This window comes from Sciurus vulgaris, assembly GCF_902686455.1.
Source record: "Sciurus vulgaris genome assembly, chromosome: 3".
In the NCBI taxonomy this organism is placed as follows: Eukaryota; Metazoa; Chordata; class Mammalia; order Rodentia; family Sciuridae; genus Sciurus; species Sciurus vulgaris.
The window spans coordinates 63554110-63579134 of NC_136463.1; the positions used below are offsets into that span (position 1 = coordinate 63554110).

Below are 25025 nucleotides of genomic sequence, written 5' to 3' on the forward strand. Positions count from 1 at the left end.
TCAAAGCCAACCTCAGCAATTTAGTGAGGCCTAAGTGATTTAGCAAGACTCTGTCCCAAAATAAAAAATAAAATGGGCTGGGGATGTGGCTCAGTGGTTAAGCACCTCTGGGTTCAATCCTCAGTAGAAAGGAAGGAAGGAGGGAAGGAAGGAAGGAAGGGAGGGAGGGAGGGAGGGAGGGAGGGAGAGAGAGAGAATAAAAAGACAAGGCTCACTCTACTCCATGGCTCTTCCAAAGGATTTATTGATAATATTTACATCTATTGCAAATAGTAAGGAGGCAGCAGGGGCCAAGCCTCAGACCTCATGTTTGCTCCAGATAAGGACCCAGAGATGACTGGTTCTGTCCCCTGGGAGAGACCTGAGATGCAGAGATGAGTCTTCTTACCCCTCTCAGGGTCCTTCCACTCCAGGGATTCTGGGCCCAGGGGCTACCTCCTCAGCTCAAGGCACAAACACTGTGGTTAGGGGTGAGCAGACAAGGCATAGGGACACTCCTGGTAGGCACCAGCTGACTCAGCCCACCTTTTTTCCCCAATCCTGCCCTCTTTCTGGGGCAGGCTGGGTAACAATTAAACCCCAGATCAAGGCCCTTAACTCCAGGATCACAGCCATCCCTCCTTAAGCTGGAATCCAAGCACCATCAGTGCCCTGCACTGGGGCAGCTTCCTGTTCTGGAGGGACAGGGACGAAGAGAGCCCAGCAAGGGGCAAGGGCTTTCCTACAGACGAGCTGGCAAGGCCAGTCTTCCTTCCCTTTCCTGGAGCTTCCTAGTCCCCATGTGGATCCAGAGGGTAGAGGTGGGGAGAAATGATACCCTCCCTGCTCTCCTTGCTTCCTGTTGGCTAGGAGCAGCATCTCCCAAGCCATGAACAGTAGGCCTTCTGGTGGAGGCCTTAGATGCCAGGACAAGGGGACTGGGGGCAGCCTGGAGGGAGCTGCTGGGAGAACAAGGTTGAAGAACTAGGCTCTAGGGAGATGCTGGCCCACACCTGCCTCAGCCTATGCCAGGAGGCGAATGACGCCATTGTCTGAGCCCAGCAGGAGATGGCGTTTAGTGGGCAGCAAGGCCAGGCTGGTGAGCGTGCCACGAAAGTTCTCAGAACTGAGTTTTGTGGTGGCCTGGGAGGGTGGCTCAAGCAGGGAGCAGACACCAATCTTGTTGGCCACAGTGCCAGTGACCACCTCATTGCCGTAGAGGTCGAAGGTATGGATGGGGTCAGATGCTGACTTGTAGTGGTGTGTGGGCTTCTGCTCCAGTTCTTTCCAGACGGTCAAGGAGTGGTCAGAGGAGGAACTGACCAGGACACTGCCCTCCACTGCCTGCCAGAGGTGAGGAGAGTCTCAGCAAGGGCATGGACCCTACTGTATATCCACTGAGCCCCAGAGTCTTCCCATCGCTTCCCACATTGCCCAGGGGAGACAGGCTTTTTTTTTTTTTTTTTTGGTACTAGTGATCAATCCAGGGACACTTAACTACTGAGCCACATCCCCAGCCCTTTTTATATTTTACTTAGAGACAGGGCCTCGCTAAGTTGCTGAGGATGGCCTTCAACTTGCAATCTTCCTGCCTCAGCCTCCCAAGGCGCTGGGATTACAGGCATGTACCACTGTGCCTGGCTCAGACAGGTCATCTTGAGAGGATGACAGGCTGCCACCCTGCCACATCATATTAGCCATAGTTCATATTATCATTAACCTAGATATTCCTTCATGTGAGAACTTACTACCTGCAGGTATTGTGCTAGGTATGCCACCCACATTAATGACCACATTTAATCTTCATGACAACCCTATGGGGCAGATGCTGCCATTGTTCCCATTTTTCAGAGGGAAGAACTGAGACTCAGAGAAATTAAGTAATCATAACAGGATCACAGAGCTAGTATGTGGCAGAGCCAAGATTAATACCAAGGCTAATCCCAAAGCCTTTCTGGCACTTTCTCAGAATGTCAGAATTTAGAGACACTTGAAGCCCAGAGTGCCCTGGGGACCTGAAGGGGGTTGGGGAAGCCTGGCCTCAGCAGTAGCAAAGGCATGTCCCCTGGTCTCCACGAAGCTGGGGAGGAGAGTTTCGGTTGCCTGGAGATATCTTCCCCACAAGTAGCCCTCCTCCCCTGCTGGACTGCTGACTAGTCCCAAGGTCTCTGACTGAAAAGGGGGGAGGGGAGACTGGAGTTGTAGCTCAGTGGTAGAGCACTCACCTAGCATGTGTGAGGCCCTGGGTTTGATCCTAGCACCACAAAAAAATAAATAAATAAAGGTATTGTGTCCACCTACAACTAAAAATATTTTAAAAAAAGAAACAAAAAAAGGAAAATGGGGGTGGAAGAGAGTAGGATCCCCATGCCCAGACCTGCTCCTGCCCCCATCAGAGCAGCCCAGCAGGGGGCATGGACTCTGCTCAGTAGTCTGGGGGGCGGTAAACAGCCTCACAGCTGAGCTTTATTTAACCTGAATTCGGTCACGGACAGGGTCTGACCCCTGACCCTCCAAGCAAGATAAATATGGACAAGGGTTACTCATTAGAACATCTCCATGGAGCAGCAGGGTCAGCTCTGCCCCTTGTTCCCGCCTCCAGGGCCTGCCTCCTGCCAAGGCCCCAGCAGTGCAGCAGGCTTCTGAGTTGGCCCAGAAGAGCCACCTTCCCTGCCCATCAGGTCTTGAACAGATATAAGGGACACCGCTCAAGCCTGTCCCCAGGTGGGCTTTGAGCAAAACGGGGGGTCTGGGGCTGGGCAGTAAGGAAGGGACGGGAACAGAGCCCATCACCTTGATCTGCAGAATGTCCCCCTCATGAGCTGGCCAGCCTCGTAGAACCAGGCCTGTGCGAGTGTCCAGGAGCACCATGAAGCCTGAGGAGAAGCCAGCCACGACACTACGGCCACTGGGGCTGACTGCTAGGGAGCGGACAAGCCCAGGGTTCAGCCCGCCACCAAGGCGGAACTCGTGCTGCAGAAAGAAGAAGACTGTGCTGAGGTGCTGTCACCCCCCACCCCACCCTCTCTCCCCCAGGTCCTGCTCACCAAAAAGCACTGAACCTCTGGCCCCATCTGAAGAAAGAAAAAGCACAGAACCCCACCCCCCATCATAGGCCAGATCCTGTTTCCAGGGTTGCTGCTGAGGGTGATTTATCTCCAAAGAGAAATTAACATGCCCCAGGGCAGAGGTCTTTCTCTCTTGATGAGTCTCCTCCCTGCCAGGTCCCCAGAGAACCGGGCCAGAGCTTAGGGAACTAGATATCCCCTGACCTGCAGGCCAGGCTTCCTACAGTCCACAAAGCGCAAGGTAGAATCAGAGCTGGCCATGGTGATGCTGGTGTGGGGGGCGGGCATGACAGCCACAGCAGTCAGGGGCACACGGCTGTCAGATGGCTCCACTGTGCGAAGGGTCTTCCCTGGGAAGGAAGGGCACAGTGGATCTGGGGTTCCAGGCGAGGGAAGAACCCTGTCCCCTTCTCATCCCCCAGGAATTCTCAGAAAATGCTGAAGATGTTTCTGAACTCCCAGACCTTCCTGCTTCCGTGGCCAGATCAGGCTCCCATCCCCAAAGCGACATCTTCTCTTCATGCAGTAGCCCCTGATTAGATGCCACTTCCCTCTGCTTGTCCCAACATTACGCCCTTCCCTTCTTTTCTTTTTCTTTTCCCTTCCCCTCTTTCACCATATTTTCTCTATGTTTATGCCAATAAGTAATTAAGCAATGGTTTGCCAAACTTGCACTAGATGCATCAAGCCAAACCTTTAAGTGTGATATCTTCTAAACCACTTTTTCTGATTCCCATTTCACAGGTGGGAAAATCCATGCTTCCAACAGTAAAATGACTTGCTTGAGTTCACAAGCAAATAAGGTGATGGAGCTGATGCAAATACAGGTCTAAAAGATTCTAAGCCCTAACTGCTCCTCTATATAGCCTCACCGAATTGCTCCCTAAAACATACCAGTATACCCCTGCAACCTTCAGGATCAATTCCCCGGGAGGCCTGGTAGGACACAGTATAGCAACAACAAAACAGGCCTCACCTGGGCCCTGCTCACCTGTGAAGGGGTCCCAGACGTGCACAGCTCCGTCACAGCTCACCACATACTGTGGGGCCTCCAGCTGGCCCACGTAGAAGATACTCTTGCGATGCTGGGCATAGATGAGGCGGGGGGCTGTCTCACTGGTGCCATCCCCATAGTTATATAGTGGCCAGAGGCGCACAGTACGATCCTTGCTGCCACTCAGAAAGAAGTCCTCACTACTCAGGGGTGCCACACACTTGACAGCCCCTGAGTGGCTGGTGAAGCTCTGTAGACGGATCTGGTGGAAGTGGAAGTGGGCATCCTGCTGGTTCACACCAATCTCATACTGCCAGTATGCCAGCCAGTTCCCACTCAGCCCGTGGGCACTCCGAGGCAACTCCCGCTTCAGAGCGTTGTCTTCCCTCCCATTGCCAAGGCCTCCCCCTCCCACTCCAGAGATGGGCCCCAATGGGCCAGGGCTCTCAGGCTGAGAGTCATTGGGGATCTGTATGCGATTCCCAATGAGGACACTCCCAAAGGTCCCTGAGTGACCATCATCCTGGGGACAGGCTCCACCATGGGGGTCCCACTCAGGGCCGGTGCTAGGCACAGCAGGTTCCACACTGGCAGGATTGCGACTGCTTGGGCTGATACTTTCCAGATAGAGTCCCGCCAGCTCCCCAACCAGCTCATGGTTGGGAATGATTTTCTGGATGATGTCACCTGGATGGGAGTGGGAGAGGTCCTGAGATCAAGGAACATAGCAGGTGGCAATCACCACCCATTCAAGGGCTTCAGAACCCCAGAAGACAGGGAAGATCTGGCTGTATAACTGGGCAAGTTAAGTTCTCACTCTAAGCCTCACTCTCCTCCCCAGTCAACTGATTTTGTTCAGTCCATATGTATATGTGCATTTCTACACACTAGGCACCATGCTAAGCAACAGAAATGGAATGGTGGACAAGTGGTGTGTGCCTTGCCCTCCCAGCACTTAGAATTTGATGGAGGGGATAATAATACATCTACCCACCAGGCTGCTTAACCTGTTCAGGGAAGATGACCCATGGAAATGCCCAGCACAGTGGGAAGCTACACAAATACTAGACCACTCATTTCTTCAAAAACGGCTCCTGCAGACCATCAGTACATCAATCTGTCTCCCTGTCCTTCCCCAGGAACATTTGAGCCTCTCTTGCTGACTAACGCTCAGTCGATGTTTATATATCACCTTGGGACTTGGAGGGTTGAGTTCTGACCCAAAAATCTGTTTAAAACCCACTGCTGACTCTTAGCTGCGGGGAGCATGGGGCCCTTCCCAGGGAAGATATGGAGCCACAAAGGCTGTACAAGGGAACACGATGGGGTAATACCCAACAGGCAGGAGAAGGGCACGTAGATTGTGTACGCCATCTCCAGGGTGAACACCTTCTTCAGCTCGTCCAACAGGGTGGGGTCCACTGGCCGCCGCTGCCCGTCAGAGAACACTGCCTCTGGCAGCTGGCCCTCACTGCTGCCCTCGGGATCCAGCTGCAAATCCTATGGGCAGGAAGCCCAGGGAGTTAGCAAGTCCACAGCTCTGGCCCAGCTTGCCCCACTCTGGTAGCCTTGCCTACCTGCTGCCGAAGCTCATGCAGCTGAGAGAAGACTTGAAAAAAGGTGGCCACAGGTTCGCTCAGGTGCTGCTGGACCATCTCCTGTCCAATGCGCAGACAGATGAGGGCAATGAGGCTGATGGTCTTCACACACAGGACAGTCCGGGCCTGAGCCCCACTTGGAAACCTAGAAACACAGCTCATGAGCTCTGGGACCTACCCTGCAGGACCTGATCAGATCTACCAAGAGCTTTAAATGGCAGGGGCTCCAAGGTCGATTGAGGAAACCAAGGCAAGTGTCGCTTGCTCAGGATCACAGCACTGGGATCAGAACCAGGACGCCTGACACCCAACCCAGTGTTATCTCCTCCACCCTGAGGTTCCCAATCCCTTGGGGGGCCCCTCAGCTGCTCCCCTCACAGGAGTGGGGCAGGGGCCTACCCGGTGACGAGGGAAGTGAGAAAGCTGAGCACAGGCAGCAGGACCTCATGGCTGATCCGGGGCAGGATGTCCATGAGGGTGGTGTCGGAAAGGTACACGATGATTTTCTGAGTCAGCGTCACTGCGGCCAGCAGCCCTGCCTCCTTACGGCTGTTCAGTCGGCTGGGGCTTGAGGTGCTACCAGGGGCCACCTGGGCCACAGAGTAGATAAAGGCTAGGCTGCCCCTTAGAACCCCTGGTACCCCAGGAATCCTGAGCCAGCCCTTAGGTCCTCAACCTCCCCACCCAAGGCCTGTAAAATCAGCAACTGACCAGGTAGCTGATGTAGGGCAGGTACTGATAGGTGAGGACAGGTTCCCCATACAGGTGGGCAATGTGGAGGAGACAGCTGAGCACAGGCCCTGACACAATGTCGCCCAGTACTGGTCTCTTTTGGTAGATGTTGCCGGCACTCAACGGGGGGCTCTCGCCACTGCTGACTGTGAACTGCTGCCGAGTGGGCCCTGCCAAGGAAGAGCCACCATCCTTGAGCAGCTAGTGGAGGGTAAGGGGGAGGTTGGCCTTCCAGGACTGTGGGAGTTGTTCCTGCTCACTTTAGCCTAAGGTCTGCCCCATGCCTTATCCTAAGAAGCAGCTTACAGATTGGGACCCAGGATCTTCCCAAGCAGTGGTCTGAGGTAGAGGTGGGAAGGATCTCCTAGAGAGGACTGAAGACGGATGGAGGGCCTGGGAGGAAACACAGTCTCCAGCACCAACCGCAGGCCTTACCAACATAACAAGATGTCAGCAGGCGCAGCAGGTTCCGAGCCACGTGGCGAGAGGCTACTGTGGGGCCGAGCTTGGCAGACAGCCAGCGGACCATCTTGCACGCTGTATCTGCAGGGCAGGAGCAGACCCTGAACTCATCAGATAATGGTGGCTCATCACTCCTCCCACCACCCACTGTTGCACCACACCCACCTAGCCAGCTCTGGCTGCAGCTCTGCCAAGGAGCCTGGCTTAAGCTGGACTGTCCCACACCTGCTTCCATTTAGCAGTGGCAGAGGGGCCAGGCTCAACTTAAGCACAACCTATAGGAAAGTCGCCCTTTCAATGAACCTCCCCAAACTCCTGAGACCTGGCTTGGCCCTCTTCCCTCAGCTCTCTCAATCAAACCATGCTAGACGTTCACTGTTTTGATGAAAACATGACAGCCTCAGAGCCCTGTGCATGCTACTCCCTCAGCCTGTCATCCTCTTCCCTCTTCACATACTACCTTTTTTCTTTTTGTAGCTCTGGGAATCAAACTCAGGGCCTTGCACATGCTAGGTGAATGCTTTACCAGTGAGCTACATCTCCAGCACTTTTTATTTTTTTTTATTTTGAAACACTGTCTAATTAAATTGTCCAGGCTAGCCATGAACTTGTGATTCTCCTGCCTCAGTCTCCTGAAAAGCTGGGATTACAGGCATGCACCATCGTACCTGGCTACATCCTACCATTTATCCACTTATTTTCCACTTTTCTTTGAACCTCAACTGTCCGTACTTCTTATTTATTTGTTTATTTATTTATTTATTTATTTATTTTTTGCAGTGCTAGAGATTGAATCCAGGGCCTCACACATAACCAGGCAAGCACTCTACCTCTGAGCTACACATTATTATTTTTAAGAAAGACTTTCCTGACTCCTGAAAACCAGATCTAAAGATCTAACCCTCATTTTCCATTCAGACATAGCCAACCAGCTACGTTTGTTCTTATTTCTTATTTTATTTTTGTCTCAGTACTGGGGATTGAATTCAGAAGTACTCTACCACTGAGCTACATCCTCAGTACTTTTATCATATATATATATATATATATATATATATATATATTTTTTTTTTTTTTTTTTTTTTTTTAATTTTGAGAGACAGGATCTCGCTAAGTTGTCCAGGCTGGCCCTGAGCTTGCAAACCTCCTACTTCGGTCTCCAAAATCATTGGGATTACAAGGGTCACTGGAATTACACTGTGCCCTGCTCAGCTAGGTTTTTTTTTTTTTTCTTTTTGGCAAGGGGATCAAACCCAGGGATGCTTTACCACTCAGCTACACCCCCAGTCCTTTTTATTTTTTCAGACATGGTCTTGATAAATTGCTTAGGACCTCACAACTTGCTAAGGCTGGCCTTGAACTTGCAATCCTCTTGTCTTGGCCTCCTGTGTCTCTGGGATCACAGGTGTGTGCCACCATGCTGGACTCAGAAAAGTTCTTCATAGTACTTAAACTACCTAAGCTCAGGGGTAGAGTGCTTGCCTAGCATGCCCAGGGCCCTGGATTCCATCTCCAGGACCATGAAAAAAGAAAAAAAAAAAAAAAAAAGATTGTTTACCATATGGCATCTCCTCTGCTAGATGTGTGCTCCATGTGTATCTAGCTGGATATAAAGTTTGGCACAGCAGGGGCGCAGCAAATACTGAGAACAAAGCAGGGGAGTGACTAACCAACACCTCCCAGACCGGAGGACTCACCAAGGAGGATCTTCTGTTCTTTGCCTTCTGACTGCGAAATCAGGGGCTCTTCTTCCTCACCATCTCCCCCACCACCAGCAGCCACAACTGTCTCCATGGACAGCACTGTGTCTGACAGAGTGAGCTCAGATGCCCCAGTGACCTCATCTGGCTCCCCCTCATCCTCTTCCAACACCACACAGCATTCCTCTTCCTCCTCTTCCTCCTCCTCTTCTTCTTCAGAGCCCTCACTTTGCTTTAAGTCCTGGCTGCTGTCGCCTGACCTGAGGCTGCTCTTGTCCACAGGAGCAACCCCATCATCTGCAACCCGCTCCTCGCCCAGGGAAGTCTCACTGGTGCTGCTCTTGTCGCTCAGCCGGCCTAGACTCACAGCCTCAGCCTCCTGGGGCTGTGGAGACTCAGCCACATAGAGCCCGGCTTGGAAGTCTTCTGTTTCAGGCAGGTCAGCCTGGTCATGGAAGCTAACACCAGATGTGTAGTCTGGGAGCTCCAGGCCTGAGGTGGCAGCAGGCTCTCCGTCCATCTGAATCTCCTCCCCAAAGGCACAGGAGCCAGGCCCAGGCCCGGGGAGCTCACTTTCCTCATCCTCAGCAGCCCCAACAAGGCCCTTGCTCTCCTCCTGGGAGGCCTCTCCACCAGCCAGCACCTGCAGGACATGGGGCAGCAGGTGGACGAGAAAGGCCTGCAAGCCCAGCCGCACCATCAGCTGAGCCACAAAGCAGTCAGTGTACAGGTAAAAGCGGCCATGTAGCCGGCAGGGGCTCTCGTAGGCACCAATGAGAGGCTTCAGGAGGTACTTATTAGCATTTTTGGGGCCCAGTGCCTTGGCAACAGGTTCAAATAGGTACCAGGCTGTGTACACAGCTGTGTGCTCCTCAGACATGAGTGATAGCACAAAGGGCAGCAGGATCTCCAGACCCTCGGGAGTGATATCATTTAGAACTGCACCCAGTTGCTGCCACAGAGTAAACACCAGCTCCCGTCCCTGGGCCTCATCCTCCACGCGCCTTGCCTGGTACAGGAGGATGAACCTATGCAGCGCCGGGAAGTATGGAGGGAAAGGAACCAGGGAGCTGAAAGGGCTGAGGAGCTGGGCTGGGGAGGGTGGGGGCAATCCCTGGGAAACAGGCTTGTACTCAAACAGTGGGGCCAGCTTGCCCCTCCTCACTGCCATGGGACCTTTGGGTCCACTCAACTGTAGGAGTGTATTCAAAACAGGCTGCAAAGACACAGGGACCTCCTTGAGGTGGCAAGTGCAGAAGCCCCGAACAGCCTCAAAACGTACCCAGAGAGGTGCATCAGGCTGCAGTGTCCGAACCCTGGTGGCAAACACCATTTCAGCCAACAGGACACCCAGTGCCTGCATGTCCCGATGGAAGAGGTCCCGCAGCTGTACAGGTGACTGAACCTGAGGCTGCTCTGGTAACTCCAACTGGCCCCCTACACCTTTGGCCAGGAAGTTGCCCATTTTTTCCAGCTCCTCCAGAAACTGCAAAGGACTGAACCCCTCAGGAAGAAGGATCTTTGCCTCCTCAGGCTCCCCAAAGTCTGCCCCAGCAGCTTTGTTCCTGCGGCCTGGTCGAGAGGCTGAGGCTGATGAGAAAGACAGGAGGCCAGGAGGGACTTGAGTGGAAGAAGAGCCCAACTGGTCACCTGATTTCCCAGGGAGTGAGATGGAATCCAGGGCTTCTGTGGCCTGCTCTAAGTCATCTTCCCCTGCCATAGGCCTGTCTCTAGTCCAGCTGGCCTCACAAGGAGTAGCCTCTAAAACCAGCCTGCCCACCCCATTTGTGAGCTGTCCTGGGAAGTCTTCCCGGCCTGTGGTCTCCTGGATGGTCTGGACCAATAGTCGAGGAATGAGAGGAGGCTCAGGGGCAAGGGAAGGAGCACCCGCCAGGCGCTGGGGGTGAGGTTGATCAAAGAGCTGCACCACGCCATAGCTGGTCAGATGAGTGTGGGCGTCCACCAGGTGTAGACACACATTCTTCTCCTTCACAGCCTCCTTGCCCTGGAGTTTATAGCCGAAGGTGAGGTCAATCCAGTGGTGCAGGTCCTGGGATACCTCACGGCTCTCCAGCAGTGCTCGATGAGCAGCCACAAACTCCTGGCTGGAGTTGCACCAAGCTGGCACATCCAGGTCAGGCATGTCAGGGTGGATGGAGCAAAAGATGGAAGGATCAGTGTAGAACTCAGGGATGCATTCGTCAGGTGTCCAGGTCTGCATCCGCTCCATGCTGGCGGGATACTCATGGGGCTCCCACTGTGCTCGGACATGTTCACAGAGTACAGACCGGGGTGTGCGCCGAGCCTTGTACACATAGTACGTGATATCAGAGAGCACATCTGAAATGTGGTGAGGAACATGAGGCGGTTCCCCACCACCCGCACCACCTGCTACAAATGCCTGCCGAGTCATCTCATACGTGAAGTCCAGTTGCTTATCTCCCTTGTTGAGGCGAAATTTTGACTTGCGCAGGTCTCGGAAGCGCCCATGGGGTGTGGTGAAGTCCACCACCCAGGGTAGCACTGGGTGGTAGTTGGGATCCCCCTGCCTCCGACCTGCCAACCGATTAAGTTGCATAAGGTAGTGGAAGTTGCTGATTCGGCCATGGACCCAGTCTAGCACAAGGCCCCGGAGTTCCTCCTGACAGGTGGGACATCCAGATCTCTCCAGTCCCTCCTTTTCAGACTTATGGTCTGTCCCACCCCTCACTACAGGGGTTTCCTTGTTCTCATCCAAAGTGGGCATCTCATAAGCACTCAGGTCCAGCCGGAGTTCACTGCAAAGTTTCTCATCCACAGCAATGTGGTGTAAAGACAGGGACCCACAGGCCAGTCCATGGCGGTGACAGGCATCCATGGCCCTCAGCACACGAAAGAGAATGAAAAGCACCTTGGCTTGGCTGTTGGTCAGCTTGGCAGGGCTGAAAGTGACTACATCATGCAGGGAGAACTGCACGTAGGGGTGTATAACATATAACATCTCCAGTGATTCCAACAGGGCCTCAGCTCGCAAAAGGCTGGCGCAGGCAGGGTTTCCCCGGGGGAGACAAGGGCCATCTCTGGCATATGGGATGCACTGGGTGGCTTCACCCACTGGCAGGAAAGAGCAACCATAGACCCTCTGCAGAGCCTGTCTTACTGAGTCCAGGGCAGGGGCAGCTGAGGGAGCAGGGCTATGACTATAGGGCTTCCCGTAGGTGTGATATGCATGGCGCCAAAGATTGCGATAATTCTGGGCAGCCACCTCCTGCATGAAGCGAGTGAGGGTCTCAGGGCCGCAGGATCCCTCCTCAAACGGCAGGCCCCCACCCAGCTGGTAGGACAGTCTCCGCTTCCGCAGCCCGTGCACCTCCACACGCGTCCAGCCTGGGGGCAGCCTCTGTACAGAGCGTTGCAGGAGAGTCTTGACTTCCGCTTCACCCAGGCCCTCTGCTCGGGGACAGGGCCCCAGTCGGCGTTCACGGAGGCTGGCTAGCCAGCGCACCGGCACTAGGGCCACCACGTGTGTCCCCCCTGGGGCTGGAGCCAGCTGACGGGCATCGATGTTCAGGTCTCTCTCCACGCTCCGGAGCAGCTCCTCCATGTCGCGGTTTGCGGGCGGGGACCAGTCCTCCGTACGGGTGGTAAGAGCGACTTCCCGCCCCCTGCTCCCCGGGGCCATCTCTTCTTGGCCGCCTGGGGGCAGCGCGGGGCCGAGCCTGGCCACGGCCCTTCTCGTGATGGCTTCCCGGGTGCCAGCCCGGCCGGGTCGGGATGAGCGAGGGGCAGGAACTTGAGTACAGGTGGCTGGGATGAACCCGTAAAAGAGGAGAGGAGAAGCGGGGGCGCTCTTACCCCTCCGAAGGGTCCTGCGCTCCGGGTGCTACCGGGCGGGGGCTGCCGGGCGCCAGTGCTGGGCTTTACCGTGACGGGTCAGCTGACGCGGGTCACGTGATTGTCCCGGCACGGAAACAACAGCACGTGGCTCGAAAGGGCCGGGCAAGACCCCGCCTCCTGCAGGCACCCCGCCTGCCGCTTCTGAGCCTACCCTCCCGAGGCTCTGCTCTGGCCTTCTCCGGGCTTTGCCCCACCCAGGTGCTGCACCGAAATCCTGGCACCCTGCCGGCGCAGGCGAGAGTTGTTCTTATCCGGCATTTCCTCCCTTCCCTGCTTTTCTCCTGGGGAAAGCGGGTGAGAGAGGCTCCTCTCAGAGATGCAAACCTTTACGCAAATTATCAGCAAAGCCAGCGGCAGAGCTGGAACTTTGAGCATCAAACCCCCTCAGTGCGTCCATGCTGCCTTCCTAACCAAGGAACTTTTTACTTTTTTCCAAAGCACTCCATCAGTAGCATTGCACTTGGCCCTCACAACACTTTGGGGTGGTGAGGACAGTTATTACTGTTTAGAGGTGATAACCAAAAGCCACCAAAGAGGCTTGCCTGAGGGGCAGAATAGAGACTTAGAGGCTGGTATTCAGACATCTTTCTGCCCTGGAGCCCTCTCTCCTGATAGCCTGCTTGAAGCCTTTATTTTCTTCTGATTTAAATCGGGGAGATCTGGGCAGAGAAGTGGCCCAGGCCCAGAGGCCTGGAGTTCTTGGGAGGAAATGATCCCCAAAGACTTCCTATCAAAGATTTGCCTCTGAGTGCCAGTGTGGTCTCAGCCTTGCAGATGCCACTGTGGCTGCGGGTAGGACACAGCACAGATTAGGGAACAGAAACCAGAGAGCAGGCATTGGAACTTCATGGCTCCTTCAAGAGTTCTTAGTTCTGACTTATGCACAGTACAGATAGGGGACTGTCTACAATGAAACAACTAGCGTTTTTTGTTTTTGTGGTTGGTTTGTTTGGTGGGGTAGGGTTAGAAGAAAAACAAGCAGGGAGCTGAGGATGGGTGGCAAACATCTGTAATCCCAGTGACTGGAGAGGCTGAAACTGGAGGATCAGAAGTTCCAGGTTCTCTGAAGCTTAATTCTACCTTAAAAAATAAAAAGGGGTGAGAATGTAAAAAGGGGCTCAATGGTAAAGTGCCCTTGGATTCAATCCCCAGTACCACAGGAGAGGAAAAAAAAGAAAAGAAAAAATAAAAAAAGAAGAAGGCCTGATGAAAGACAGGACTATGGTCTGGGGTTGTGGCTCAGTGATAGAGTGCTTGCTTAGCACTTGCGAGGCCCTGTGTTCCATCCCCAGCACATTAAAAAAAAAAAAAAAAGATATTGTATCCATCTACAACTAAAATTTTAGAAAAGGACAGGAATATTACATTTGTCTCCTTTTTTTATTTTCCCTTTTTGTACTAGGGTTTGAACCTAGGAGCACTGTACCACTGAGTCACAGTTCCAGCCCTTTGTGGTTTTTTAAAATTTTTTTTTAGTTGTAGATGAACACAATACCTTTATTTTATTTTATTTTTTTAGTTATTGATGGACCTTTATTTTATTCATTTATTTATATGTGGAGCTGAGAATCGAACCCAGTGCCTCACACATGTGAGGCCAGTGCTCTACCACTGGGCACAACCCCAGCCCTATTTCATTTTTATGTGGTGCTGAGTTTCAAACCCAATGCTTCACATATAAAGGTAAGCCCTCTACCACTGAGCTACATCCTCTGACTGCTTTGTGTTTCTTTGTGTTTTTTTATTTTGAGACAGGGTCTGTATCTTTTTTTTTTTTTTTTTTGGTACTAAGGGGGTCACCTTTGAGACAGGGTCTCACTTTTTTTTTTTTTAACCCAGGGGGCACCTTACCACTGAGCTACATCCCCAGCCCTTTTATTTTTTTTACTTTGAGGCAGGGTTTCAAACTTGTGATCCTCCTGTCTCAGCCTCCCCAAGTAGCTGGAATTACAGGCCTGCAACACTGCAACCAGCTGCACTACTACTTTTTCACTTGGGAAATGAGGTGTCCTCTGATAGTTCCTCAACCCAGATTTGATATGAATACCTGAAGCAAGAGGATTCATTTTTTATTTGTTCATTCATTTCTTTTTTTTTTTTTTTTTTTTCTTTTCGTCGGTGGTTCTGGGGATTGAACCCAAGACTGCACATGTTAAGCAAGCACTCTACCACTGAGGTACACCCTAATCCCTGTAGAATTTGGGGGGGGGGGGGCACATGGGGTTTCTTCTTCTTCTTGCTTGGTTCTGGATATGAAACCCAGGAGAGCACCCATTTTGATGGTCAGGAGGTAGTACCCCTCCCTTTCTTAGTACCAATAAAACTTGGTCCATCTGGTCTTTGCACTAGTTTGAATTTACTTAGACCAAGCAGGCACTTTTTCTTTCTGAAAAATCTGTGTTTGCACTGCCCTCTAGTGGTGCTGGTTTTGTACTACAGTAGTGACCTTGAGTGTACCTAACTACTTCTTGAAGTTCCTTCCCTGCCTAGAACTGAGATGTCTTTGCAATGCCAGCCCTTGGTTCACTGAGATTTCTGGGCTTCCTTGACCTGAACCCTAGAGAAGTGGATTGCTTTTCTTCTTTTTGAAGTGCTGGGGATTGAACCCAGGGCTTCTTGTATGATAGCTAGGACAAGTGCTATACCACAGTGCTACATCTCCAGTCCCAAGAGAAGTGGTTTTTAGTCTTGTTTTTTGGCACCAGGGATTGAACTCAGGGGGCACTTAACCACTAAGACACATCCCCAGCCTTTTTTTGGTATTTTATTTAGACACAGAAACTCACTAAGTTGCTTAGGGCTTCGCTAAGTTGCTGAGGCTGGCTTTGAATTCACGATCCTCCTGCCTCAGCCTCTGGAGCCTTTGGGATTATAGGCTTGTGCCACTGTGCCCAGGAAGAAGTGGTTTTTAATAGGGTGTACTTTTAATTCAGTAGTCTGGATAGGGTGATACCTGGGAATCTCAATTTTTTAACAAGCACCCAAGGTAATTTTTATGCAGCAGTCTTGAAGGCATATCTTGAAAAATAATGCTCTTGGGTGGGGGCTATAGTGCATGCCTAGCATGTATGTACAAAGGCCCTAAGCTTGATCCCCAGAACTAATAATAGTAATAAGGGGTAACAATAATAATAGTTTAGTGGTTCTATTCCCAGCACTACCAAAAAAAAAAAAAAAAGGATTAATAATAATAATGATAATAGTTCTCTGTAACAGTTCTACTCCCAAATTTCCCTCTTTCACCCCAGAAGCTCTCTCCCAGAATCTCAACTTAATCACCTTTGGGCTTTGGAGAATCTGGGACCAAATTGGTCAATCCCCTTTGCCAACCTCAATGTTGGGTTTCCAGGAGGTCATATCTTGGATAGCTAGGGAGAGAGGCTGCAGCTGCCCTGGCAGTCAGCCCATGCTGAGTGAGGTCAGCTCTCACTGATCTGGCAGGGAGAAAAGTAAAGGAAGTTAACATTTAGTGTGCCAACTGTGGGCCAGTGGACCAGGTACTGTACTGTTTTCAGACAATTCATTTAAATTCCTACAACAAGCCATGAATTTATTATTCACCCCATTTTGTAGATAAGGAAAGTATCTTTTATAAGCTCATAACTAGTAAGAGCGAGAATTCGAACTCAAGTTTGCCTAACTCGGTGGTTCTCAAATGTGATAGGTTTTGGTCCCCAGGGGACATCTGGTAAGGTCTGGAGATACTTTCAATTGTCATAACTGGGAGGGTTGCTACTGTCATCTAGGGTAGAGGTCAGGGATGGTACTAAACATCTTACAATGCACAGGGCAACCCCTCCCAACAATAAATTATCTGGCTCAAAATGTCAGCAGTGTTTAGATTGAGAAATCCTAGACTCAAAGACTGTGCTCTTGGCTTGGAGGTGGTGAAGGAAGATTAGGGAGCAGAACAAAATGGAGAAGGGCTACCCCAGGGACCTTGTGTGGAAAGGGGATGGGATTTGTATGCTGAGGATAATGGAGAATGGGGCAGCTGGTGAAACTTCTCTTTCTTCCAAGCTTGGCCAAGGCCCTGCTCAATTTCTCCCAACCTTGCCAAGTCAATCCTGGGACTTCACATTAAGCTTGTCCTGGAGTGACCCTGACTCCCAGCTCAGGGTTGGGGCAAGCTTGATACATACACACACATATATATGTTTTTGGTTCCAAGGATTGAACCCAGGGGTGCTTAATCACTGAACTACATTCTCTTTTTATTTTTTATTTTGAGACAGGGTCTTGCTAAGTTGCTTATGGTCTTGCTGTTTCTGAAGCTGGCTTTGAACTTGCAATCTTCCTGCCTCAGCCTCCCGAGAGCTGCTGGGATTATAGGCATGCACCAGCACACTTGGCTAGCACCGTGAAACATTTACCTGCATCTTCCTGCAGGACTTCCCAGTCAAAGCCCTGGCTTCTCACACCAGCAAGTTCAAACTGTAGTCCCAGGACAGTTACACATCAGCACAGTGCTGTGGGAGGGTGGATGGGGGGGCAGGATACCACTAAAAGAAAATGATGAACCAGCTTAGAGGTCAGCTGGCACCACGAACAGTTATGAGTGTATGGGCAAAGCCAGGAAGATCCCCTCAGCAGATCCCTGTCTTTGGAAGAATAGAGCAACTTGAGCAGGGAGTAGAGCGCAGCTGGCCTGGAAAGCTGGGTTCTGAACCTAAGGTTTGCTTTCCACAGTGATGCTCAGACCACAGCTTCATTATATTGTCCTCAGTACCCTCCTCCAGGGCCCACACACACATCTAGCCACCATTCTGGGCTTCCCCAATAGTGGCCTCCTCACTAGTCTGGAGAGGGCGGATCTGAACTGACTATGCTGACAGGAAATACCTCTAGTTCCAAACTCAGAACCTCTTGAAGAACTAAGGAGCTGGGGTGGGGGCAACAATATCGCAGTGATGGGAAAGGGCAAGTATCAAACAGTTGCCCCCCATATTTGGGGTTCCATTTTCTATTTCCCTTCTTCTGAAGGAGTAGTGCTGGATAAGAGGATGGAGGAGGGCAAGCAAGGAGGAGGATGTGGTAACAGCTGATTCGTCCCCTGAGGTCACACTTTCCAACAATCAGCTGTTACTGGGGCGGAAGGCAGGAAGTCTCCTTAAAGGCATAATGTTCTGAACACAGAATTCTGGAGCTCCAAGAAATCATAGCAATCACCTGACGAAGTCTGTATCTAAGCAGGCAGGAGCTATCTTTTTAAAAATATTTTTTTAGTTGTAGATGAACACAATGCCTTTATTTTACTTATTTATTCTTATGTGGGGCTGAGGATCGAACCCAGAGCCTCACACATGCTAGGCAGGCACTCTACCACGGAGCTACAAACCCAGCCCAGGAGCTATCTTATGCTCCAGCTTTATCTCTGTTACCGGTACCCTCAATTTGGATCTTATAGAAAGTCACGGATCCTATTGACACGTTCCTTTTTGGTGATGGTGGTGGTGCGAGCAAGTGATGAGGCAGTGGGTCGCAGGCTTGTCCCTTTAAATAAGTAATTCAGCAGCTTTTGCCAAGTCATTGGGTTCATTTCAGTTTGTGCCCATCCCCCGCCCTCTAGACTCTGATTGGTCTCTGGGGAAGGAGCAGCCTCTTCATTGGTCTCCACCTTTGAAATCTCTTCCCTAAGAGGTCTGAGTCTGTGAAGAGCTTTGGAGGGCGGGACGGAATGGAGGTTAATCAAAGGGTGGGATTTCTGGCTAGTTGCTCTTTGGCACGCCTCATCTCCTAATTTCTGACCAGAAGTCTTCCCTCTAAACGGAGGACTGGGCTATGTATCTTTTATTAGGAAGCTGTCCTGTGAGAGGCCCTAGAACGCTTCTGCGACTGGAACAAGACATCTACAAGAAAAAGCTCCGCTGGTTAGAAAGGGCTCCCCAGGAGGACTAGCTCTCTTCAGTGAAAGCTGGGGCTGGGCAAGGTGGGCTACCCTCTCTCCCCCAAAAGCCCTCAAGAATTCTGTGGAATAGTCTCTGCTGCCCCACATCTTCAGTTTTGCCCACTCCTGCTGCTTCGCCTGCTCCACATTTCTTTAGAGAGTTATAGCTTCCGGCGGAGGCCAGCGAATCAGTTCTGGATTTGTCTAAAAGAAGCTCTCACTACTCCAAAAAGATGGGACTGTAGCCCTTTAAGGATTTCCCCGGGATGGATTCAGAGATCTGTTTAAAAATGCCAACTCACAGAGCCCGCTGCATTCTGGGAACGAGAGTGTCAGGCCGAAAACTACACTAACCAGTACGCTCTGCAAGCACACACGCCTTTACTTCCTTCTGCTCTTTGGACTCTCGTTTGACGTAGTCGCTTAGGTGGAAGGCTAGGCCACACCTTTTCATCTATTGGTCAGCTTGTGGGCTTGTAGGTGTGGCTTAACACAACACTGCTAGGCAAACGGGTGGCCTTTTTGCCAATCAGAACCAAGACGTCCGGGGGGGGGAGGGACCAGGAAAGAAGTGAGGGCGCCCCCGAGTGGGTGTGGTCACGTTGCCCAGCAGTGGGCGGTGATTGGCCCTGGGTGGTGCATTCGCAACTTGTGCGTCACGACGCTGCCAGCTGATCGGAGACTGGAGCCGGTGTGTGCTGGGCGCTGGAGAGAGACAGCGCCGCCGGCCGTGGGGAGCGGACGCAGTCATTTGCTCCCTTGCCCTCAGCAGCCCCCACACCCAGCACCAGGTGGGTGTGATCTGGGGACCCGGTTACATGGGGGGTGGAGTAATGGTAATCGGGTAATAGGAGAATGTGGGGTCCTGGCGGCCACACCCTGCCCTTCCGGGGGAGGGAAGAGGGGGTGGCGGAGGCAGCGGCGCTCGTGGGGAGACGGACCTGAACTGTCTGGAATAGTGTGTCATGAGGTTTAAAGAAAGAGTCTGAGACAAGAGCCGTGGCGGAAGGTCTGGTAAAGTAACTGCGGGCAAGATGAGGGGCTGGAGGGCCGGGGGCGACTAACCCCGGCGCCCTCTGATCTGAGGATACGGGAGTCGACCGTCTAGCATGGGGAGGATCTGAGCAAGCGAGTAGCGGCGAGGTGCTTTGCTTCTACCGGCGCTCAATGGGTCAGGGCCAGTTCAGTTCCCTGGCAGGGAAGGGGTCGCTGGGCGGGCCGGTCCCTCCTCTCATTCCCTCCGGGGGATGTTATGTAAGGGGGGAGGGGAGAAGAGTAGGGGGCGGCGACGGTGCGGGGGCCTTATGCAACCCAAAGGTTAGGGTTTCACGCGGTTGGGCGGGGGGTAGGAGGGAGACGGGCAGGAGGAGGGCCTGGAAACTCTAACCCCCCCAGCCCAATTGGCCGTCTTGGGCGGAGAGAAGGTCACCTTTGCACCTCCCCCCAGCCTGTCCGGGTGTGAGGCCCCTAGCCCAGGCCTGGCCCTGACCGCCTGGGAAGCCGGCTGGCTGGGTGGGGCGCCTGGGTTAGTCATCACTGGGCTCCCTCTCTCCCCACCTCCCGGCCAACTCTTGGCCCCTCCCCATGGCCTCCGACTAGGCTATCGCCCCCACCTCCCTCTGGCCTTAGTTCCAGCCTCCAACTCATTTGGCCTGTCATCCTGGCTGTCAGACTGGGCTAGAAGCTGTCTGAGTGCCAGAGGGTTGATGGAGCAGCTGGTCAGAGGGTCAGTGCCCTGGGCCCACCCCTCCCTGATGCCAAGGGCACCTGCTTGGCACAGACTCTCAGCAGCCCTGAATTCTGTGGGCAGAACAGAGCCATTTCAGAGAGGAGTTGGACAGAGTTGGACTGGTCACCTAGGAGAAGGAAGATACCACAAAGTTCATGCCTCCCAAGAGGATTTTGGAATTTGAAAACCCCCACCCCCACCCTAATCTTTCTCCCCTCTGAGTATAGAAATCCCAAGGCAAAATTGCCTCGACTGCTCAATCTGGCATGGGCCATGCCCTTGGACAGAGTGTCACTGCAGACCCGCCCTCCCCAGCTCACTGTCCTCAACCTGCCACGCCCCCAGCCCCCTCCCTGGGCCATGCTGCAGGGCCCGGCTTTTCCTGCTGATTCATGCGTTGGAACTGTGGAGGCGGGGCTTGGAACTTGGAACAAAGTTCAGACATGGAGGGGCCGGCAGACAGCCTGGAATTCATACCAGATGTACCCGGAATGTGCAAGCGGAATGCCTGGCATCTGAGAGTCCTGAGGAAGCTGCCCAGCCACCCTGCCCATATCTCCCTCCCCTCCAGCCTTAGGACTGCTGTCTCTCCCTCACAGTCTGGGAGCCTCTGCTGACCTTGTTCCAACACTAGATCTCTTCCTTTCCTCACTCTTCCCCAATCTAGGCCCCCCAAACCCTTCTTCCAGCTGAACTCCCTAGGAACAAGTCATTTGGGTTGATCACTGAACTCACATTTCTGGACCTGAGGTACAACTTCTCACCTGGTATCTGAGTGACTAGTGGGGTGTGTCCTGGGTCCTAGGCCCTGCTCTCTCTCTGAATGCTGAAGAGGCTGGAGTGCTGGGAGTTTCTGTAGCTCTGATCTGTAAAGTGGGGCAAAGGAAGTCTGTTTGGAGCTGTCTCTTGTTTCTCATGGAAGTTTAGAGTCCTGCAGTCCCAGGTCAGATCTAAGAAACCTCCTCATTAAAAGACTGAAGGTCTACTGGAGCTGGGTTTTGATGACCAGTGGGACAATGTCCCTGTGGCACAGCCCTGCTTAGACCTTTCCCATTTTTCTTTCCTTTCCTTTTAGGAGCTTGTGCCTCCCACATCCTCTCCTGGCTGAGCCGCAGTAGTTCTTCAGTGGCAAGCTTTATGTCCTGACCCAGCTAAAGCTGCCAGTTGAAGAACTGTTGCCCTCTGCCCCTGGCTTCAAGGAGGAAGAGGAAGAGAAGAAGGATCTGCTTTCTCTATCATCTGGAAGGTGACAGAACTGGGGCTGGGGAAGATCTTAACTGCAGGGGTGATGATAGCTTTGGGGAAAGAAAACCCTACTCAGAGAACCTGAGAGACGTTGGCCGAATTGGGGAATAGGTGACTTGAACTATCCAAGGTTAGTTGGTCTTTGTGTGGCAATGGGAAGAAATGGAGAGAAGGAAACTCTGTACCCCTTTACCCAGATTTCCTCCTTGGCCTACTTTCCTTATCTCCCAATCTTCCCTACTGGCCTTTCCAAAAGTGAGTTTACTCTTTAGGGAAAGGTGACAGTAAAACTCTGACCTGTGTAAGTCATCCCTCTGCTCTCTCTTTTCCCTGTGTTTTCTTAGACTGGCCTAGATTCTAGATTTAGGGGTACTTACCTGTATGGCACCCTTAACACCTGTTTCTCCACCTGTGAAATGGGGAATCCTACAAATGACTATGTAGGAGGACTTTAGAAGCCCACCTGTGCTGACTCAGAGCCTGTGGGTGGGAACAAAACAGCTTTTCACATAAATTGTCCCTCCCCCATCCCTGAGTAGGTATTGTGGGGTGGGGTGGGAAGGTGAATCGATGGGCTAGAGTTAGTAAGATCTCAGTCTCTATACTGACTTCCCACCATGCAAGGTGGTCTAAGGCTTCCCCTGCTATCCAACAGATGGAGTTCTGCTGCTGCTTCTCTCACTTTGCTTTCCAGGGTAATGACTGAGACTCATCTCAGGCCTATCCAACCAGGAGAGATGGGTTGTGGGATGTCACCCCCTTTTGGACATCAGACATTATAAGCCCTCCACCTCTAGCTCTTCATCCATTCTCATTTGTGGGCATGGATCAGGGCTCTGGTGTGGTTCAGCCTTGACCCAGTCTTCCTGACAGAAGGTACCCAAGCTCTGGGGCTACAGGAAGCTGTTTGTTCTGTTTTGTGAAAGGAGATGTGCAGGGGGCTCGATCCTATTCTCCATTTATGAGAAACTGAAAGTCACAGGGGAGAGATGTTCATTGAACCCAGCCCCTCTGCAGCCTTAACTAAGGGGCAGGATATGTGTAGGACTATGGTAGAGGAGGGTGGGTAGACTTAGTCTACTCAGGCTGCAACAAAGATTGCTCTGTCCCTGGACATTGCTTCCACCCTTTCTTCCCCTCCTCACTTCACTGGCCACAGTGTGTCCGTCCAACTCTGAGTATATAGCTCTGCCATCTTCACCCATCATGGAGCAGAGGTGAGGAAGGGCAGGCAGAAGACCAGTGAATGACCAGGCCTGGAGATCACAGGGCCCTATCTGGGCAGCCAGCAGTGGGGCCCATCAAGGACTGGAGCACCCCAGGAGGAGGAAGAGCCAGCTTCCACCAAGAAAAAGCTTCCAGTCATCTCCTACTTCACTCACTATTATTCTTCAGTCCTTCTGCCTCCTTTGGAGATGTGAAACCATGGTGAAATGTCCCACAGCTTCACCTTTCTTCCAGCTCTTCCCCACCCTGTGATTTTTATATAAGCAGCCTCAAGGAACATGAGCCAGCTGTGAAAGGACATACACAGGAAATTCATGAAAGGAATTCAAATGTATAAAACTATGAAAAAATGGGCTTATAATAATTAAGGAAAGCAACTATCACCGAAAGCATTTTTCCCTTAGCATGCTGTAACAAATAAATAAGATACAATATTGGCAAAAGAACTCTTAGACATTGCATGTGGGAGTATAAATTGGTACAGCCTTCCTGGATGGAAGTTTGGTAATATGTATCAAACACCCTAAAAGGTTTCATGTCTTTTGAACTAATAATTCTACATTTGGGACTTTATCCTAAGAAAATAATTAAATATTTAGTTGTAAAATGTTCATTCCAGGCCTAGAGAAAAATGGAAAGCAACTGTTTGGGAATTCATTCCTTTTCTGCTGTAATGAAAATTTACAATAGGGAATTTCTTAAGTAAATTATTGTATATCCATCCAGATGGTGGAGTACTGTGCAACCATTAAAAGTCATGTACAAGACCATTTGACTGGAAAGAAAAATGCTCTTTGAATATTAAAGAGGTCACAAAACTAGTGCATGTTATGTGACAATTTTGTTTTAAAACAAATTTTGTTGTTAAAATATTGTAGGGCAAAGGACATAGCTCTTTGCTAGAACATTTGCCTAGCATGTGCAAGGCTCTGGATTTGATGCCCAATACCAAAAAACAAATTTTTTTTAAAAAATGGGTGTATACTTGTATATATGGAAAACGGACTGAAGACATATTCAAATGTTAATAGTGGTTAACTTTGGATGGTGGAATAAATGTAATTTTCATCTCTTTTTTCTGTAATTTCCAAATTTTCTACATTGCGTATTGCTTTCATGTAATAAAAAAATGTTCAAAAATCAGTGTCATTTTTTAAACCTTTGGAGAAGTTGGTGTAGAAGGATAAGATGTTCCCAGTCACTTGCTGAAAATATTTGGTTGGGGCACCAACTGGTTTCTCAACTTAATTCTTTTGGGAGGGTAGGGACTGGGGATCAAACCCAGCGTCTCTTGCATGCTAGGCAAGTGCTACTACGGAGTTACATCCCCAACACTATAAACCTAATTCTTCAGGAGTAGCCAAAATCCACCCTCACCATACAGGAAGCAGCTCTGACTTGCTGGCTGTCAGCCAGCTAAAAAGGTGTGGAGTGGAGTAAGAAGGGAAAAAATAGTAAAAACCTGTCACTCCAAGAGCTGAGGGATTGGGAAGGGTTTTTCTTAAGACTTCTGGACTATGCATGAGCTTAGTCTTACAGCCCTTGCCTGTCATGTGTGAGGCCCTGAGTTCAATTCCCAGTAACAGTCACACCGTTCTAAAACCCTAATAATCCTGCTGTTGAAAACACCACTTTTTCTTTTCTGATTCTGCCCCAATGGGAGATGACCCTATGTTACTTTCCCCTGTCCTCTGATTGGAAGAGATTCTCCTACCCATCCCACAGATACCAAGCCCTGAGAGTGGGAGTAGTTCTCAAGACTGCCATGGTGAGACTTGCCTTTTGTTTCCCCTTCCTAAAATAGATGCTCTGTAGGGCAAATAAAAATGAGGCAGGGGCTGGGGCTGGGGAAGTAGCTCAGTGGTAAGGTGCTTGCCTGGCATGCATGAGACCCTGGGTTCAAATCCCAGCTCCACAACACACACACAAAGTCCCCTCGCCAGGGGCTGGGTTGGGGGCTCAGTGGCAGAGTGCTTGCCTAGCATGTGTGGAGCACTGGGTTCAATTCTCAGCACCACATATAAATAAACAAATTAAATAAGGTCCATCAACAATAAAAAATATTTAAAAAATGAGGCAGGGGTCCCCAGTGGGTTGCTTCTTCAAAATGGGGGTTGTTGTTCCGTTTTGGAAGCTATGTAAGGGAGCAGGACTCCTGTAATTACAGGTACTGGAATGTGTCAAAGTTATGGAAGCCTTGGGATGCAGAAGGGCGGCTCCAAAGAAGTGAGGTGCGGCATTCCCACAACTGACACAGGGAGGGAAAGATGAGTCAGTACAGGGGCAAGGTTTAGGCCTATAGTGCTGAGTTGCGTTTGCCTCACCTTCAGGTCTGAGGGCGGTGTGGGGAGGGATTACCAGTAGGTAAAAGATGAGGGAACTGGGAAGAGAAGGTGAAAGTTAGTGGGGCGGGGCCCTCGGGAGAGTCAGGTAAGATGAGGGACCCATTTCTGGAACTCTGAGGGATTCAGGGCACGAGGAGTTGAAGAAAGACCGCTATTTACATCCTGGCAATCTCTCTGAGCTCG

General features: G+C 51.4%; 1 protein-coding gene and 2 long non-coding RNA genes across 6 annotated transcripts; 2 read left to right on the forward strand and 1 right to left on the reverse strand.

Moving 5' to 3' along the window:
- Window positions 1-224: 224 nt before the first annotated feature.
- Window positions 225-12469, reverse strand: WDR81 (WD repeat domain 81). 4 transcript variants are annotated; one of them, XM_079130748.1, is made up of 10 exons: window positions 8531-12468; window positions 6807-6914; window positions 6351-6541; window positions 6039-6229; window positions 5619-5784; window positions 5376-5541; window positions 4039-4728; window positions 3252-3397; window positions 2773-2952; window positions 225-1323 (listed from the first exon to the last, which is right to left on the reverse strand). In XM_079130748.1, exons 1-10 carry the CDS (start codon window positions 12192-12194, stop codon window positions 1003-1005), a joined length of 5823 nt encoding a protein of 1940 aa, XP_078986874.1. In that variant the 5' UTR covers window positions 12195-12468; the 3' UTR covers window positions 225-1002. The 4 variants fall into 4 exon arrangements, 3 of the variants coding, with proteins under 3 accessions (XP_078986874.1, XP_078986875.1, XP_078986876.1); XM_079130749.1 differs by lacking the exon at window positions 6807-6914; XR_013762384.1 differs by lacking the exon at window positions 3252-3397 and having other exon boundaries at window positions 1185-1323.
- Window positions 2843-3890, forward strand: LOC306656119. Its single transcript, XR_013762408.1, has 2 exons — window positions 2843-2979; window positions 3470-3890. It is a non-coding gene; the product is annotated as an uncharacterized lncRNA (long non-coding RNA).
- A 6461-nt stretch (window positions 12470-18930) lies between the features above and the next one.
- LOC306657349 lies at window positions 18931-24714 on the forward strand. The gene is made up of 3 exons (XR_013762765.1): window positions 18931-19087; window positions 21101-24328; window positions 24574-24714. It is a non-coding gene; the product is annotated as an uncharacterized lncRNA (long non-coding RNA).
- The last annotated feature ends 311 nt before the right edge of the window (window positions 24715-25025 follow it).